Here is a 20,802-nt window from a genome sequence, read left to right on the forward strand (position 1 = left end):
GAGAAACACTGGGCTGGAGGAAACACAAGCTGGAATCAAGATTGCCAGGAGAAATATCAATAACCTCAGATATGCAGAACACACCACCCTTATGGCAGAAAGTGAAGAAGAACTAAAGAGCCTCTTGATGAAAGTGAAAGAGGAGAGTGAAAAGTTGGCTTAAAGCTCAACATTCAGAAAACTAAGACCATGGCATCTGGTCCCATCACTTCATGGCAAATAGATGGGTAAACAGTGAAAACAATGGCTGACTTTAATTTTGGGGGCTCCAAAATCACTGCAGATGGTGAGCCATGAAATTAAAAGACGCTTACTCCTTGGAAGGAAAGTTATGACCAACCTAGACAGCATATTAAAAAGCAGAGACTTTACTTTGCCAACAAATGTCCATCTAGTCAAGGCTATGGTTTTTCCAGTGGTCATGTATGGATGTGAGAGTTGGGCTATAAAGAAAGCTGAGCACCAAAGAATTGATGCTTATGAGCTGTGGTTGTGGAGAAGACTCTTGAGAGTCCCTTGGAGTGCAATGAGGTCCAAACAGTCCATCCTAAAGGATTCAGTCCTGGGTGTTCATTGAAAGGACTGATGAAGCTGAAACTCCAATACTTTGGCCCCCTGATGCAAAGAACTGACTCATTTGAAAAGACCGTGATGCTGGGAAAGATTGAGGGCAGGAGGAGAAGGGGATGAAAGAGGATGAGATGGTTGGATGGGATCACCAACTCGAAGGACATGGGTTTGGGTAGACTCCGGGAGTTGGTGATGGACAGGGGGGCCTGGCATGCTGAGATTCATGGGGTCACAAAGATTCGGACAGGACTGAGTGACTGAACTGAACTGAACTGAATGGGTCTTAAAGGAATTATGCTAAGTGAGATGTCAAAGAATTACAAATACTATAGGATTTCACTTGTATATAGAGTCTACACAGACAAAAAGCCAAATGCACAAACATAAAACAAAACAAACGAACAAAAATTTATAGATACACAGAATAAACATGTGATTGCCAGAGGAGATAGATGTATTTGGGAGGAGTAATGGAGAGTGAAAAAGTTGGCTTAAAGCTCAACATTCAGAAAACGAAGATCATGGCACCTGGTCCCACCACTTCATGGGAAATAGATGGGGAAACAGTGGAAACAGTGTCAGACTTTATTTTTTGGAGGCTCCAAAATCACTGCAGATGGTGACTGCAGCCATGAAATTAAAAGACGCTTACTCCTTGGAAGGAAAGTTATGGCCAACCTAGATAGCATATTCAAAAGCAGAGACATTACTTTGCCAACAAAGGTCCATCTAGTCAAGGCTATGGTTTTTCCTGTGGTCATGTATGGATGTGAGAGTTGGACCGTGAAGAAGGCTGAGCGCCGAAGAATTGATGCTTTTGAACTGTGGTGTTGGAGAAGACGCTTGAGAGTCCCTTGGACTGAAAGGAGATCCAACAAGTTCATTCTCAAGATCAGCCCTGGGATTTCTTTGGAAGGAATGATGCTAAAGCTGAAACTCCAGTACTTTGGCCACCTCATGCGAAGAGTTGACTCATTGGAAAAGACCCTGATGCTGGGAGGGATTGGGGGCTGGAGGAGAAGGGGACGATAGAGGATGAGATGGCTGGATGGCATCACTGACTCGATGGACATGAGTCTGAGTGAACTCCGGGAGTTGGTGATGGACAGGGAGGCCTGGCGTGCTGTGATTCATGGGGTTGCAAAGAGTCAGAAACGACTGAGCAACTGAACTGAACTGAACTGAAATGTGTAAAGAGACTTGAGAAGTACAAACTTACATTTATAAAAAGCAAGTCATGGAGCTGTTATAAACATCATAAGGAATATGTTTAATAATATCCTAATACCTTTTGGAATAGATGATTACTAAATTTATGATGATATCTTTTTAATGTATGTAAATATCAAATCACTATATTGTATACTTGAAACTAATATAATATTGTATGTCAACCATATTTAAATTAAAACGTTCATAAGGTAAGCTATAAATACAGATATAAACAGAACTCCAGACAAACTGATAAAATGAGGAAAACAATATTTTTTTTCTGGCAAGACATTTCATTTTTTATAAGTATATTAAATATTTGGTAAAGTTAATAAACTGTTTTTTTAGTGTTTATCTCAGGAGGACCACTTCAATGATTATACTGGCATCTGATTGTCCTCTGAAAATACTTACAACATGAAATAAATTTATATCCTATTGAAGTAAGAATTTAAAAGAAAATAGATATTACAAACAAAGAAATGCAATTATTGGTAAACATATTAAAAGGGAGGTTTAATGCAGTTGGTGAAACTATGATCACTTTTGGTCACATTAATATAAGTATTTCTTCAAATTTACCTCTTTTATGAATACTACTTTAGTTTCTTTTTTGCCTGCTAAGGCCTTTGCCCAAATATTCGTAGCATTAAATTTCTCCCATCTATGTTTTCATCAGAGCTATTTTCTAAAACAAAAAGGGTTTCTTTTTGTAGGATATTTGTGCTGCATCTTTGCCTCTTATATTTTCACAAGCATCTATCACAAACTGTCATTCATGACTTAATTAACTGTTAAAACTAATAGCTTCAGGACCAAATTTTTGTAACTTACACAGACTTAAATATTTTGGCCAGTCTTATAGAACACTTCACTATAAGACTACTGTATTATTATAAACTTAAAATGTGGAAAAGGAAAAAATAAATTTTGTTTCATAGCGCTTTAAAAAATTTTAAGAAGTTATCGAATCAATACTGGAGTGCGTTGACATTTCCTACTACAAGGGATCTTTCTGATCCAGGATCGAACCCACGTTTCCTGCTTGGCAGGCAGATTCTTTACCACTGAGCCACTTGGGAAGACCAATATGTTCTAAATGCTAGATAATAAATGCAAAATCATTTTAAAAATAATTTCTATAATAATTATGTTCTAGAAAACTGTGAAGTTCAGATTAATTTGAGTGTTTAAATACATGGATAAGAAGCAACTTTCCTAATAGTTGTCAGGATACTGCGGATGGTAAACCAGATGAGATAAATATGATTATTACAATTACTATACATTCTTTAGAAAAAAATAATCAAAAACCTAGAAAGATATAATATTTATCAAATGCCTAGTTTCAAACTATAAGCACCTTAATTATGGGAAGACAAATCTATTTCTTATTAAACAACTCTTTGAGATCACTCTTGGAATATTAGATAATTTGCTATTAAAGTGATACTCAATTTTCTATCTTATCTCAGAAAAATTTTTCCCCTTACTCTGTTTTCTGTCTGTTTTTGTTTACTTTCCCTTTACTCTTTGAATTAAGAGCTGTTGCCCTGTAGTAGCAGAATACAAATTACTCTTTATTGAATAAAATTGACCTATCTGTGCATTACTGGCATTCCAAATTCACTAGTACATTCAACTTTAGAATATCAAGAACAGAAATCATTCACTCCAGTATTCTTGCCTGGGGAATCCAAGGATGGAGAAGCCAGGTAGGCTAAAGTCCTTGGGGTCGCAAAAGAGTTGGACACAACTTAAGTAACTAAGCAAAAATGATAAAAACAGCATGGGCTTGGTGATGATGAAAATAACAAAAATACATCCCTTATGAGGAAAAAAAAAGAATGGAAACTATTTACTTCTTATTGACCTTTTCATCACATAGCACTTTTTAAGTAGTAATATTTTCATCATCCAGGGTATTTACTAAAAGAGAAACACTTCCCAAATTTTACTTTTAAAGCTCCTGAGAATACTGGTGGCATATGTCAAACCATGGGGTGTGATATATATTTAGCCTAATTAAGACATATGTCTCTATATGAAAGTCTGTGTAAGTTCATATGTGTGATTTTTCTCTCTGATTCAGTTATTTGTAGGTGGTACCTATGAAAAACAAAATATTTTTTTATGGTTCCACATATTTGAGTATTTGAAAGGATCTAGTGGTTAAACTAAGAATTTAATTTTTCTTCTAGGTATTTGGTACTGTATGGAAATACAGGAATGATAATCATATTGAAACAGTAAGAGTATTCTTCACTGATATTCTGGAGTAAATAAGCTAATCAAACACACATTCCCAACCCCCTGTTATTTTTTCCATCCCTTGGATTTGTAGTGCTTAATTTATTCATTTTTTTAAATTTTACAAATATTTACCAAGCCTTTAGTATTGATCTCTACTAGGGGTATCAAGCATAAATGATACTTGTATCCTGTCTCCTGTTCCCTAGAGGCAATTGGAAATGTTGGCTTGTCCATACTTTAAGAAACTTAACAAGGCAATAGGTGGAAAGTATCAAGAATGGGACACAGATATAGTTCTAAGAGATTTTAGAGGACCGATGAATTTCACAGGAATAATAAGAAAAGATATGTGTAACAGACAAAAAGTTAATTTGGCCTTAAAAGAGAAGGATTTAGAAAATGCAAAAATGCAAAAAAAAATGGAAACTACTTCTTATTGACTTTTTCATCCATAATATTTTTTAAGTAGAAATATTCTCATTATCCAGGTAGTCTTATTATAAAAATTCTTTTCAAGACTGAAATGAAAGGAGGCAGAAAAGTGGATTTCTCTCTAACACAAAGTCTATGTTTTCTCCAGAACAGGACAACGATTTGCTGAAAGTAGTATCATCCAGTGCAGAAGCTTGGATCATACAGCTTATAAAAGGGTTGAGGTGAAGTGAAGTCGCTCAGTTGTGTCCGACTCTTTGCGACCCCATGGACTGTAGCCTACCAGGCTCCTCAGTCCATGGGATTTTCCAGGCAAGAGTACTGGAGTGGGTTGCCATTTCCTTCCAGAAGGCATTGTGGTGTGTCATTCAGAGGAAAGTTAGAGTTATTCATGAGGTATTTGTGAGTCATTCACTTATGTGCTCATTCAAACAATATTTATTGAGATCATTTGATATATGAGTAATATTCTAAGTTCTGGAAATTTACCAGCGAACAAAACAGATAATATTTTCTAAAAATATATTGAAAAATATCTTGAAAGCACAGGTTTCATAGATGACTAAAAGAGGGAAAGCATAACCCTAAGATATTTTATTTTTGACAGAAGTCTTGTTTGCTTCCTAGATTTGCAATAGCAAACTTGCCTCTGGTATCTGTTTATACATGACCAGTTTTATTTGGTTCCAGCCTCATACTTATCCTAGGAAACTGTATTATGTGTATTTATACCTTTTTTTTTTGTACTCATACCTTTTGCGTATTCCTGAGTGTGCCACACCCCTCCCCCAAAAAGAAATGACTACTCAGACCTTTCTTAAATGATATATATCATCTCTTATATCTTTTACCTATTACTTTTATTTTCTATTCACTATTCCTATGCGATTGGAAAGAATCAAAGTTCCCATCAAAATATGCATTTTGGCTCTGAGTTTTTCACATTTTTGTTGTTTAGTCACTAAGTCATATCCAACTCTTTGCAATCCCATGGACTGTAACCCACCAGGTTCCTCTGTCCATGGGGTTTTTCCAGGCAAGAATACTGGAGTGAGTTGCCATTTCCTTCTCTAGAGTTTTTCAGCTATAAAACAATAAATCAGCTATTGTCCAGTTTAATATGCAATATTTAGACAACTTGAATGAATGTATTTTAATGCTGCTACTATATTTTGTGGATAGTAATAGGCTGATAATGGTATGAAATTTTGATACACATTTGTTTTCTTCTTTGGTTGGTACACATCTACTTCCACAGGATAGCTGTGCTTCCCTGGCTCCAAAATTAGCACATTTTACCTCTGTTACTAAAACAAGTTTTCATAAACCTTTATTGTACATTTTGTGTCAGAGTTACCTTGATACTTTAGCTGTTAGGATATTTAACTTCTCTCAAATAGGGAAATTTCAAATAGTAAAATTTAGCTCACAATTATTTCAAGAATAAAATGTACCTTTTTTATATTAAAAAATGTATCTGGGAATATACATGAAAAATATCATTCTGAGATAAATGTTCCCGAGATATGTGTCACAATGTTTATCCATGAAATGTTCACCGTTTTTCCTTTTACAGTATTTTTTATATATAAAATTACAATGAAATTTAGTCCACTCAGAAACTGCATATTTTTAAAGAGTATAATATTTTGTATTGCTACTGTACTAGCTATACATATCTAATATTCTCTGGCAATTTTGCCGCAAACATATTGCAAAGAACTTTTCATTTGATGGCAAGAAAATTCATATTTATAGAAATCAAAATGAACTAAAAATGTTTGAGATTTATCATTTATTTACTTTCAAGGTGAACTCCAACTTCATAGAGCAGGGGTAATTTTGTTTTCCAAACAAAACAAAGGATATTGGCAATATATAGACTCATTTTTGGTTGTCACAACTGGGAAAGGAGGTGCTCCTAGAACTTGATAGATGGAGACTGGGGGTGCTAAACATCATGCCACGTTCAAGACAGTCTTCTATAACAAAGAATTATCAGGCCCCCAATGTCAATAGTGCCAAAGTATGAGTATCGGCATAATTGCACTGGTTCCTGGTCGGTCCCCAAGTCTCACAGAGCCATGTCATGGGCCTGGATGGATGCTAAGCCTGGACTTGGTTGTGCTCTGTCTGAGGAACCCATTGTGTGGGCATAAGCACTTTTTGAGCAAACAGCCGACAATAGTGCAAATAGAAAACTTTCAAGTGCCCCTGTCTTGTAGAGTGAACAGTTTCATGGTAGGTGCCCTGTGGCCACATTTAGTCACTTGTGTGACTGTTACAGACATTATTTAATATCAGAAGACAGACAAGCCTTACTGTTCAGCACACTCAGCAGCAAAGTTCAGGGAGACTCTAGGTCCTTCAGGGACTGCCTCTCCCGATACCTACACACAAAACCCTGGAAATAAACACGCATCATCATAAAGAATCACTTATCTCTATAGTTCATGAGGATTTTACATGTAATCATCTGAAAAATGTTCCACATATGTACTTTTAAATTCACAGGGGAAAACAACAGCAATGCATTATTTTTCTTCTGTATAATCCATAATACCCCTGAGGCTCTTTTCTGAATTCTCTTTGTTATCCCATGAACACTCTGGGTGTGGCTCCACCCTGAGGCATTTGCCTGTCCTGTTCCTTGTGTCTGGGATGCTCTTCCATCAGATGTCCCCTTGCTTCCTTGCTTCTCTCCTTTACCTCTTAGAGGTCTTTGCTTACAGACTGCCTCCTCAGACAGTCCTTGCTGGCCAACTGATCTCAAATTGTATACCTACACATATTCCCCACCTAAATCCTTACCACCATTCTCTGGTTACTTTTTTTCTTTAGTACTTATCCTAGATATATAGTGAAAGTCGCTCAGTTGTGTCCAACTCTTTGCAACCCTATTGACTATAGCCTGCCAGGTTCCTCTACCATGAAATTCTTCAGGCCAGAATACTGGAGTGTAGCCATTCCCTTTTCCAGAGGATCTTCCCAACCCAGGGATTGAGCCCAGGTCTCCTGCATTGCAGGCAGATTCTTTACTATCAGATCCACCAGGGAAGCCCTAAGTATATATTGTTTATTTATTGTCTTGCTAGAAGAATGTAAGCCATGAGGTATCAGAGGTGTCTGTTTATTTCATTCTTTGATAGGCTCTGAGGGTTTAGAACAGTGCCTGGCATATAATAGATATGCAAGGAATATGCATTAAGTGGATGAATGGGGCCTTTTATTTGGCTATCATTACTCCCCTGGTGGCTCAGACAGTAAAGAATCTACCTTCAATGCAGGAGATTGAGATTCAGTCCATGGGTTTGGAAGATCTCCTGGAGAAGGGAATGACAACTCACTCCAGTATTCTTGCCTGGGAAAATCCCATGGACAGAGGATCCTGATGGGCTACAGTCCATGGGGTCACAGAGTCAGACAAAGCTGAGCAACTAACTTTCATTTTGAAAATAGTAATTAAAGTGATTAAACACAACTAAGGATGATTGAAGAATGATTCTTTTTTCTAAAATAAGGGATAGTAAGTTGAATCATTATTATTATTCTTTGATTATCTTAAGTTACTTTGATACTTACTGAAATTGTTCTAATAAAGAGCTTCTCTGATGACTTTTAAGAAATCTAAAATTTTACATATTTTCATAATTTATTTGAACTTTGTTGCTGTTCAGTCATTCAGTCATGTCCAACTCTTTGTGACCCTATGGGCTAGAGCATGCCAGGATTCCCTGTTCTTCACCATCTCCTGGAGCTTGCTCAAACTCATGTCCATTGAGTCAGTGATGCCATCCAATCTCATCCTCTGTCATCCCCTTCTCCTTCTGCCTTCAATCTTTCCCAGCATCAGACTTTTTTCTAATGAGTCAGCTCTTCACATCAGGAGGCCAAACTATTGGAACTTTAGCTTGAACATCAGTGCTTCCAGTGAATATTCAGGGTTAATTTCCTTTAGGATTGACTGGTTTGATCTCCTTGTTGTTCAAGAGACTCGAGAGAGTCTTCTCCAACACCACAATTCAAAAGCATCCATTATTTGGCACTTAGATTTCTTTATGGTCCAACTCTCACATGCATACATGACTACTGGAAAAACCATAGCTTTGACTAGAAGGACTTTTGTCAGCAGAGTAATGTCTCAGTTTTTTAATACACTGTCTATGTGTATCATAGCTTTTCTTGCAAGGAGCAATTGTCTTTTAATTTCATGGCTTCATTTTACTTAAGTAACATTTTTAATAAAAATATGATTTTTAGTTAATATAAATAAGACATCGCTGTCTTAAACTTTCTCAGACCCTCCAAATGAACATCTCATTTGCTTGCACAGTTTCAAGTTTTACTTGCACAGTATCATATCCAACTTGAATGAATTTATCAGTTCAGTTCAGTTCAGTTGCTCAGTCATGTCCGACTCTTTGCGACCCCATGAATTGCATTACACCAGGCCTCCCTGTCCATCACCAACTCCCGGAGTTCACTCAGACTCACATCCATCGAGTAGGTGATGCCATCCAGCCATCTCATCCTCTGTCATCCCCTTCTCCTCCTGCCCCCAATCTCTCCCAGCATCAGAGTCTTTTCCAATGAGTCAACTCTTCACATGAGGTAGCCAAAGTACTGGAGTTTCAGCTTTAGCATCAGTCCTTCCAAAGAACACCAGTACTGATCTCCTTTAGAATGGACTTGTTGGATATCCTTGCAGTCCAAGGGACTCTCAAGAGTCTTCTCCAACACCATAGTTCAAAAGCATCAATTCTTTGGCGCTCAGCTTTCTTCATAGTTCAACTCTCACATCCATACATGACTACTGGAAAAACCATAGCCTTGACTAGACGGACCTTTGTTGGCAAAGTAATGTCTCTGCTTTTGAATATGCTATCTAGGTTGGTCATAACTTTCCTTCCAAGGAGTAAGCGTCTTTTAATTTCATGGCTGCAATCACCATCTGCAGTGATTTTGGAGCCCCCCAAAATAAAATATGACACTGTTTCCACTGTTTCCCCATCTATTTCCCATGAAGTGATTGGACCAGATGCCATAATCTTAGTTTTATTAATTAATTTATACTATATACTTATTTATGTAAATTATTTAGCATTAATTTTCTTTATCAATTTTCTGTGGAATCATAAGGATTCATTTAGCTTACCACACCAAAACTGTTAGAAAATATAGCATTAATAGGCTTTTAACTATCTCCCTCTTCCTACAAATTATGCTATAGTTAACCTTTAACATCTTCTTTATGTTTTGTTGTTGTTCAGTTGCTTAGTCATGTCCGACTTTGTGACTCCATGGACTGTAGCATCCATGGCTTTCCAGTTCTTTACAATCTCGTGGAGTTTGCTCAAACTCATGTCCACTGAATTAGTAATTCCATCCAAACATCTCTTCTTCTGTTGTTCCCTTCTCCTGGCGTCAGTCTTTCCCAGCATCAAGTTCTTTTCCAGTGAGTCAGCTCTTACCATCAGGTGGCCAAAATACTGGAGCCTCAGCTTCAGCATCAGTCCTTCAAATGAATATTCAGGGTTGATTTCCTTTAGGATTTCCTGGTTTGATCTTGCTGTCCAAGGGACTCTCAAGGGTATTCTCCAGCACCACAGCACAAAAGCATCAATTCTTTGGTGCTCAGCCTTCTTTATGGTCCAACTCTCACATCTGTACATGACTACTGGAAAAATCATAGCTTTGACTAGACAGACCTTTTTTTGGAAAAGTGATGTCTCTGCTTTTTAATACACTGTCTAGGCTTGTCATAGTTTTTCTTGCAAGGAGCAAGTGTCTTAATTCCATGGCTGTAATCACCATCTGCAGTGATTTTGGAGCCCCCCAAAATAAAGTCTCTCACTGTTTCCATTGTTTCCCCATCTATTTGCCCTGAAATGATGGGACTAGATGCCATGATCTTCATTTCTGAATGTTTAATTTTTAGCCAGCTTTTTCACTCTCTTTTACCTTTATCAAGAGGTTCTGTAGTTCCTCTTCACTTTCTGCCATAACAGTGTTGTCATCTGCATATCTGAGGTTATTGATATTTCTCCTGGAAGTCTTGATTCCAGCTTGAGCATTATCCCACCTAGCATTTCACATGATGTACTCTGCATATAAGTTAAAAAAGCAGGGTGACAGTATACAGCCTTGACATACCCCTTTCCCAATTTGGAACCAGTCTATTGTTCCATGTCTGGTTCTAACTGTTGCTTCTCGACCTGCATACAGGTTTCTCAGGAGGCAGGTAAGGCAGGTCTGGTATTCCCATCCTTTGAAGAATTTTCCACAGTTTGTTTTGATCCACAGAAAGGCTTTAGCATAGTCAATAAAGCAGAAGTAGTTGTTTTTCAGGAATTCTCTTGCTCATTCCATGATCCAACAGATGTTGGCAATTTGAGCTCTGGTTCCCCTGTCTTTTCTAAATTCAGTTTGTACATCTGGAAGTTCTTGGTTTACATATTGTTGGGGTCTGGCTTGAAGGATTTTGATCATTATCTTGCTAGCATGTGAAATGAGTGCAATTGTGGGGAGTTTGGACATTCTTTGGCATTGCCCTTCTTTGTGATTGGAATGAAAACTGACCTTTTCCAGTCCTGTGACTTCATACAAATAAAAATATATTTTTATATTACAAATAGTATAGTCTTTATATTACAAATAATATTTGTATTGTTTGTATTTATAAAACATTCATTCTTTTAATTGATTAAAATTTAAAAATTAATTTTGAATTACTTTTATTTAGGTTGGTGGAAAAACTACAAAATGGTATAGAGATTTTTTGATGTCCCTCACACAGTTTTCCTAATAGTAACATCTTATCTAACAAAACAATTATCAAGACTAGAGAATTAATGTTGAAATAGTCCTACTAAAAACCTTACTCAGTTTTACCAGTTTTTCCATCATAAATTTAGTAGTTATATTTTCTCAGTTTTGTGTATACGATAGCAATGTATCAATTTTTCCTTGTTTATTTTAATATTTGACTTCCCTCATACAGATATTTATTAAAACTCTACATTATCAGCCATCTAATGTATTTAGGTCAGAAGTCAAATCTGCAGTTTATTGAGAATAATGTTTGATTGGAAGGTTTATTAAATCCTCCTTTCCTTCAGTAATCTTACTTATCTCTACTCCTTTCTTTTTCATGTCGCACTGTTTTCTGCTAATAAATTGTTGCTTATGTTAACTTTCTTTGGATCTTGGTTCAATTTATATATTTTCTTTTTATAATGCTAGAGATCTAACTTTATAGTGGATAAGTACATTGGAACATGAGCCATATTTCCAGACTGACTGAACTGACTACTAACTAAATGTGGATCCCTGTGAATAACTTTACTTTCCAGGTTTTTTTTTTTTTTCCATGTTTGGTAGTTCTAGATGTTGGACTATATAATTATCTTGTATGTATAGTCTCTAAGCTATGTCTGACTCTTTTGCAACCCCATGGACTTTAGCCCACCACGTTCCTCTGTCCATGGGATTTCCCAGGCAAAAATACTGAAGTAGGTTGCCATTTCCTTCTCAAGGGGAGATTCCTGGCCGAGGATCAAATTTGTGTCCCCTGTATTGCAGTCTGATTCTTTCCTACTAAGCCACCAGGGAAGCTCCATATGATTTTCTAGCTGCCTTTAGTCTCTGAAATACCAGCTTTAAAACTAGATTCCTGCCTAGTTTTATTATTGAATCTCCCCCTGATTCACTGCTTCAGTTTTATAAGTCTACCTCTGGACTAAAGAGGGTTATGACTGTATGCATTTTCTTAGGTAGCTATATAAAGTTATTGTGAGATAAATTACTATTAAGTGCTATTAAGACTTCCTTTATCACATTTAGCTATTATCCACACATATATTTTGCCTGTCATTTTCCCACTAGGTACTAATGAGGGCCTGAAATAAGTACACTTTTGGTAACTTAATATGTTAAGCTAATCTCCAGGAAGATGGTCACATTTGTTCTTTGTCCTGGTTATTATAAGTATAATGGAGATGTACAGCCTCTGACTTCTAAACTCAACTTGAAATTTAATGGTCACTGTCTTTCACTAAATATGATGTCTAAGCAAAGTGTGTTTCTTTTCAAGGTTCAATAAAAATTATCAACTGAAGTGACATCTATTTGGATGTTTAAATTACCAAACTCAAAAATATGAAACATATTAGAAAATATAGCTGGTAAAAACATCACTTTTTATGAAATGAAATTGTTCAAGTGACTTTTAATAGAGTTGCTTTTTCACTTAATAGAAGGAGATGGAGTAATTTAGTATTAGTGCAATAAGTTCCAAAGTATTTTCTTTTTAAAAATTGTAACCACTTCATAGGACCAAATGGAATATTCAAGAATATCTCCAATATTTTATGTTCAGATGTTGAGGCAATTTTTACTCTCTTCTCTCTCTCTCTTGGGCTTCCCTGGTGGCTCAGAGGGTAAAGCATCTGCTTGGAATGTGGGAGACCCAGGTTCATTCCCCGGGTCGGGAAGATCCCCTGGAGAAGGAAACTGGCAACCCACTCCAGTACTCTTGCCTGGAAAATTCCATGGATGGAGGAGACTGGTAAGCTGCAGTCCATGGAATCGCAGAGTCACACATGACTGAGCAACTTCACTTCTCTATCTCTCTTGCTAAGTGGATGGAATTGGGTAGCAAAAGGTTGTTAACAGAAGTTAGGAACAAAAGCTTTTCCAGATCACAGGCATGGCAGTGATGTACTAAGATTCTCTGGAGAAACAGGACCTATAGATTGTGTACATAAAGAAGAAGAAATAGAGATATATACTTAAAGAATTGTCTCACACAGTTGTAGAGAATAACAAGTCCAAAATCTACAGGATAGAATTACAGGTTGTAGATGCAGGGAAAAGTTGGTGATATTGCTGCTTAGATCCAAAGACAGTTTAGAAGCCAAATTCCTTCTTCCTCAGGAGACCTTGGTCTGCTTTCTCTTAAAGCCTTCAACTGATGGGATTAGATCAACATACATTATAGAGAGTAATCTATTCTATTTAAATTGCATTGATTTAAATGTTGATATCATCTAATAGTACCTTCACAAAAATATCTGGACTGATATTTAACTGAGTTTATGTGTACCATGCCCTGACCAAATTGACTTATAAGTTAGTTATCACACATAGCTAGTCGAATGATATAAAGTGTGGTAGTGTGGAACTCAGAAATGATTGTTATTTACAGTCATGTTCATATGCTTCTTTACTTCATCTGCATTGTTAAAAACATAAATTATAACTTTTTAGGATCTTTTCTTAAGAGACACTTCTCCATGGATCTCTCAGATTTCTGCATATCTTAGAGGAAGGCACCAATTGCCTTTTGTTCTGAAATATTCTAACAAGGATGTTTGCATAGAACAGAAACTTGGAAGAAGAGGTAGAACATCCATCCAATGCAAATAGGCAGGGCTGCTTATTGCCCAATAGAAAGTACTGGGTTTTCTAAATTCAGAATTCTTTTCCTATGCAATGGAGACCACTGTGTGTGAAGGCATCCATATAGGCCCATCCCATTTGGGATTGTGGACTCAAGGGACACCAGTCTGCTGATGACCATGCTGCTAGCTGTGCCATACCTGAACGACAAGTTTTGTGTCATCCACCATCATCCATGAAACAGAAACAGCTAACTTGTAAGCTTGAAGGTAGGGTAAACATCTCAGTTCTTAACAGGCTTTAATACGTTTTTATTCATCACTTTAGATTACTGTATTGGTAAGTATGGTGCATGCTGTGACATTCTCTTTATGCTCATACATGCTCATTATTGCACCAAAGATGAAACATCTGAATGTCATAGAGAAACCACCTGTATCACCTTCTCCCCAGACTGAAAATAAAAACATGTTCTTTTTTAAAATAGAAGGAAATCACTGTGTTGTAATATATTTTGTTCATCTGGAAATCAAGACCCCTACATGCACTTTACATGTGTCTTTGAATAAAACAGCAAAGTACTTTGTTTCCATTGTGAGTAGCTTGTGTATTCACCCTCCTCAACCTAATAAATGAACCGAGGAAGGACCTGGAATGAAAATGAGGATGAGAGCATCAGCCTCAGCTAGCCACTGGGGGCAGATAATACAGTAAACTTTAGTCTGGCCAAGTACTCCTATAACCTTATGAGATAGAAAATTCAGTAGGCAAACACTGTTGCCACAGTGTTAATGAAAGGAACTTCATTCACACATGTTATATACATATGAGCTGTGTCACTTCGGGCCTTATTGAAATGCACAGAAAGAATTTGTATTAATTGAACCATAGGGATATGAGGCAGGAGAGTTGTCCAAGCACTAACTCTGAGGCATGATAACCCTGGATCTGGATGTGTCTACATTTGTAGGGCACTTTCAGTTATTTAAGGCATGTGGTCATACTTTGCACTCATGCCAACACTTCTGGAATTTTAATACTTTGCTCTAACTCAGAAAAATAATGTTCATACTAAGGATAGAAAAACTTGAATACTTTGGAAAAATCTAGGCCCAGTGTTTTAATAGTGGCAGTTATGGGGTGTAATTTCCAATTACTTCTTTACAATATTAATCAAATTATTTTGTAAAGCATTAAGACTTATGCATTAATCTGGAGATATGATATGCACCTTAAGGAAACTAAAGCCATTGCTCACATCCTTAGCCATTTATTTATTTATTTTTTATCTTGGACCCATTTTTAAAAATGGAAGGTTTCATTTTAACTATAAGAACTTTAATCCTCTTCTTTTCCATAAATATATAATATCTAAAAATCATACCCATAATAATGCTTTAGCTTTAGAATATATTTCCCAACTTCTTTTTAAATGCTTGTTTCACCTAATTGCATTAATTAAATAGCTTTCTGTTTTAATTTAAATCTATATAATTGTTCTTTTTCATTTATATAAATTTAATTATCTCTTATTCATCTTCACTTCATTTATGGTAGGTATCACTTATAGGAAATAACAATACTACTGTCAAGAATTTTTCACTTCAGTGAAAAATCTAGATTTTCATGGAGATGTATATTTTTCTAGCACACTATTATATATTATGTCTATTTATAAAAGTTATTCTTGATGTACTAGGACAATGTTTACAAATAAAAATTAATGAAAACTTTAATAATTTGAGTCAAATAATGTTAATCTTAAGTATTCACAGAGTACATGAAAAGTCTATTTTCAATCTGAATTATATAGATAAGTGTCTCAATTCTTTACTTTAAAGGGGATATACAGACATAATCTCAATCTATAAAAAATTAAAAGAAGCCATTATTATTGGAATTTTTGTTTTTTTGAAAAACTGCAAGTAAGTTCTTTCCTATTGATAAATGAAAACAGGTATTTTTTTGAAGCATAAGGAAGATTTTGACCAGAGTTTTTAAAAAGGCCATAATTTTGTTTGCTGTTAGTTGTGTAGTGCTGATGATGCTCATGAGGTACTGAATGTTGATTTTGGAATGCAGACTACTTCAACTCTTACCCAAAGGTATGAAAGCAATCTACTCCAGCAAGTTTCTTTTTAACAAACAACTTTCTTTCTTTTGAACAGTCATGTGTTTCTTTGAACTAGCAGTTAGTGTCTCTGTAGTTACCTGTTTGTTTGGAAGTTCAGTGTCGTAAACCTTCATATGTTATTAATCACCTAGTTGAAGGTTTCTTGTTATGGAGTTCCAAATAGTCAGTCTCAGGCAGGTTTCAACCAAACCCTCTTGAATAAAAAATCATTTGTACATAAAACTAATGTTTTAGTTTTTCATCTAAGTCATGAGTTAAAGGAATATGCTAAATGATATAGAGGTAGAGTTTTACCTTACCAGTGTATATTTGTTGAGAAAAGGATCCATTGATTACCCAGTCTTTGTCCTACAATTCTAAGAGAGAAATTTCTCTGTGTCCAGTTAAAGATAGCCTAAAAAAGATTCCCAAGTGGCACATAACATTCATTTTTTACTTTTTTTTTGATCTTTTTTTTTTTAATTTTATTTTATTTTTAAACTTTACAATATTGTATTGGTTTTGCCAAATATCGAAATGAATCTGCCACAGGTATACATGTGTTCCCCATCCTGAACCCTTCTCCCTCCTCCCTCCCCATACCATCCCTCTGGGTCGTCCCAGTGCATCAGCCCCAAGCATCCAGTATCGTGCATGGAACCTGGACTGGTGACTCGTTTCATATATGATATTATATGTATTTCAATGCCATTCTCCCAAATCATCCCACGCTCTCCCTCTCCCACAGAATCCAAAAGACTGTTCTATACATCAGTGTCTCTTTTGCTGTCTTGTGTACAGGGTTATTGTTACCATCTTTCTAAATTCCATATATATGTGTTAGTATACTGTATTGGTGTTTTTCTTTCTGGCTTACTTCACTCTGTATAATTTTTTACTTTTTTTTTAATCTTAAAATTTACATTCAGTTTCATTCTTTCCAGAAAAGAAAAACACACACGCAAAAATAATATTAAAAAACATTTTAAGCTAGTTGATTCATTTCTTTCTCAAAAGATAGATACCTAAAGAGATTATAATAGTAGTGATACTGTTAGTAATAATATTCATAGCAACATTTATATAGTACTTATTATGTATCACATTATTTTTAATACTTTTGCATATATTAATGAATTTAATCCTCAAAACAATCCTATGCATTAAACACCATCATTACACCCATCGTAAAGATCAGGGGTAACTTGCTCCATTAGAGAATAAGTGTCAGAGCCTAGGAACTGTACTTCAAAAACTTGTGATTCTAATCTCTACTTTATGCACTTCAAACATTTCAGTTTTCAAAGACAAAAACAAACCAATTAGAGACAGGATCTTCCCACATTCTGCTTTTTAGAATTCCATTCCATTCCACTCTATTCACAACTGACTCTGCATATCCTATTTCTAATTAAATTTGGCCATAGGTCAAAATGCAGGAAATCATTACTGAATAATCATTTCAAAAGAGAAAAACATAAGGTATATTCCTATCAAAAAAGCCCAAATACATGTACATTTTAATCCTGATGAATTAATAAAAACTAACACATGTTGAGAATTTACAATATTGCAGGCAGTATGCTAAGTATTTTACATGCAGTAGCTAATTTATATCTTGTTATCATCTCACAAGAGTCGGTGCTATTATTATCATCCCTTTTTAAATGGAAAAAATTAAGGATCAGAGTGACTGAATTGCTTACCCAAGTGTCAGAAATAAAATTTCAATCATATAATGCTTTAACTGCTTCATATAAAAAAGAAAACTGTCAAGTCAATTTCAAAAGATGTTTTAAAAGTGCAAAGGTTTTTAAAGAAAGAAGTTTCCATGCTGGAATAGATTTCAGATGTAATATAAATTTTGAAAACCAATAATCAAGATAAAAACCAGCCACAGACTATGATAAATAGAAAAGAGTAACTAGCTACTCTTTTCCATTATGCTAGAGCAGGAGAGTGCTCAGTAGAATTAAGTGTCAATAAAGTAAAGACAAAATTAAACTTTTTTCTAAGCATAGGCACAATTAACCTGTGCAAATTACTCGTATTGGTTGGTAATGAAGCAGATAGCTTAGTGAAATTGAGAACATATCTGAATCACTCTAATGAGATTTTCAGTTAGATCAAATCACACCTTCTATTAGTTATCCTGAGCTAGAGCTCATACTAATTAGCAAAAAGGGTCACAAAAGAAAATTTTATTTTTTCCAAGGCCAGAAGGCCATGATTAAAGAATATGATAATAGTCAATATTTATGACATCTATATATGGGGGAATGTCATGTAGATGGGCACAATAAAAGACAGAAATAGTATGCATCTAACAGAAGCAGAAGATATTAAGAAGAGGTGGCAAGAATACACAAAAGAACTATACAAAAAAGATCTTCATGACCCAGATAACCCTGAAGGTGCGATCACCAACCTAGAGCCAGACATTCTGGAATGCGAAGTCAAGTGGGTGACTGTAGCCATGAAATTAAAAGACGTTTGCTCCTTGGAAGGAAAGTTATGACCAACCTAGACAGCATATTAAAAAGCAGAGACATTACTTTGCCAACAAAGGTCCCTCTAGTCAAGACTATGGTTTTTCCAATAGTCATGTATGGATGTGGGAGCTGGACTATAAAGACAGCTGAATGCTGAAGAATTGATGCTTTTGAACTGTGTTGTTGGAGAAGACTCTTGAGAGTCCCTTGGACTGCAAGGAGATCCAACCAGTCCATCCTAAAGGAAATCAGTAATGAATATTCATTGGAAGGACTGATGCTGAAGCTGAAACTCCAATACTTTGAACACCTGATACGAAGAGTTGACTTATTTGAAAAGACCCTGATGCTGGGAAAGATTGAAGGCGGGAGGAGAAGGGGAGTACAGAGGATGAGATGGTTGGATGACGTCACCAACTCAACAGACTTGAGTTTGAGTAAGATCTGGGAGTTGGTGATGGACAGGGAAGCCTGGTGTGCTGCAGTCCATGGGGTTACAAAGAGTCGGATATGACTGAGCGACTGAACTAAACTATCATGTAGATTTCCCAGAAGTGTGTGAATGCTCATCTCTGTCTCTGATAAACTCCTACCTGTTATTGTATCCAGTAAGTGCCAGTTCTTTATCTTATAACAGAAGGAAAAGAGACAATGGTTTCCTGGGTTTTTAAAGAAGAGAAGGAGTTCATGGTAATTTTTTTCTGCCAGAGGAACAGAGTTATATTTATGATGTGTACAGTTTGGAAAGTGCTTTACATAATAGATGAAAGTGAGGAAAAGACCATAGAAAGAGCATAGTTATAAAAACCTCTACATTGGGGATCTATTCTATTGCTATTATGTGATAATAGACTGTCAACCTTCATTCATAAACATCAGAGTTTACCTTTCTATAAAGATTTGAACTAGAGGAGCTCATATGATTATATATCTAGAGTATTCCTTTAAATTATCAGTGCTTGTCTCTTATAGGAACCAGTAATGCTGTCCTTTTTCAAAGTAAGTCTAGAATATACAGAAATATTTTAACACTTCTTTGAGTTCACTCTTCCTGTAGTTCCATGGAGACAACCTTTTCTGGGCTTTCAGAGATGTTCTTCCACTGAACCTCTTCACCTCTTGGCAAAAAGGCATTTGCATTGTTTTGTTTATTCACATTATATATTACATGTTTAAACCTGCTTACTTTTGAACATACTATTTGATCACGCTTCTTGACATTTTACTTCTGAACAGCCTATAAAACTATGTTTATATTCTGAAGACTCATTTTCACCCTCTTATCTCTCATCATATATTTTCCTATTTTTTGGCAGATTATTGTTTCAATTAAAATATCTCAAGAAAGGGCCTGTCATTCACATAATATGATGTTCAAAACAAAAGTGAAATCTGTTCTATGGGATGATATTGGCAAAAGTCTGACTCTAAAAGAATTTATGGATCAGAATGTATTCCTTTTACAATTAAGCTTTTTATTAAGTAGAACATAAGCACTGAACAGTAATATAAAATCTGTTTCTTTCTTGTTTTTGCTTTTTGCAGATCTGGATAATGTGGAGGGCATTGCTGTGGACTGGATAGGAAATAACCTGTACTGGACAAATGATGGCCATAGGAAGACTATTAATGTGGCCAGGCTAGAAAAGGCTTCTCAGAGTCGGAAGACTCTCTTAGAGGGAGAAATGTCCCACCCCAGAGGGATTGTGGTGGATCCTGTTAGCGGGTATGAGATGTTTGATTAGCTTTATATAAAGAAAATGATGCTAGATAAATTTGGTTTTTGCATACCTAAAAGAAGTAAGTTTTATTCCAAATGTGCATTCACATATCAATGACCTGATTAGGAAAAGTTACTCATTTAATGATTTCCTCTCCTAGAGAATATGCTAAGTAAACTTACCAAAATACATTGAACTGATATAGATAAATTGTATAAAGAATATATTTACTTGATTTATTAGGACAACACTATCATTCTGTTTTAGATGGACTGACACCAAGATAAAAAATTCAAACCAACAAATCAATTGATTTAACTTTTAATTAAAGGCTATTGAAATTTAATATATTCAGAAAATAGCAACTTTTTGTTATTGCTAATTTACTAAGGACCAGGCAGTGTATTAAATAGGTTACTGTGCTCTGTCCATGATTCCCTATAACAATCCTCTGATTTAATTGCTATTCTTGTTCTTGTTTTGCAGAGAAATTGGTAACAAATCTGCCAAAATTTTTTGATTATTAAGAAACTGTATAAATATTTAAACTCAAGACTTTATTCAAAACCACTTTGCTGCACTACTCTTGATTAGTCTAGATTGGGAATCA

At 35.6% G+C, this 20,802-nt stretch overlaps 1 protein-coding gene across 1 annotated transcript in view; it reads left to right on the forward strand.

The window, feature by feature from the left end:
- The window catches only part of LRP1B (LDL receptor related protein 1B), a 2,167,013-nt gene that overhangs the window by 1,249,052 nt on the left and 897,159 nt on the right, over window positions 1-20,802 (forward strand). Inside the window, exon 12 of the mRNA XM_070768349.1 lies at window positions 20,017-20,197. Coding sequence (XP_070624450.1) covers window positions 20,017-20,197 — 181 coding nt within the window. The remainder of the gene's footprint in view (window positions 1-20,016; window positions 20,198-20,802) is intronic.

Source organism: Bos indicus, chromosome 2 (assembly GCF_029378745.1).
Source record: "Bos indicus isolate NIAB-ARS_2022 breed Sahiwal x Tharparkar chromosome 2, NIAB-ARS_B.indTharparkar_mat_pri_1.0, whole genome shotgun sequence".
Taxonomy (NCBI): domain Eukaryota; kingdom Metazoa; phylum Chordata; class Mammalia; order Artiodactyla; family Bovidae; genus Bos; species Bos indicus.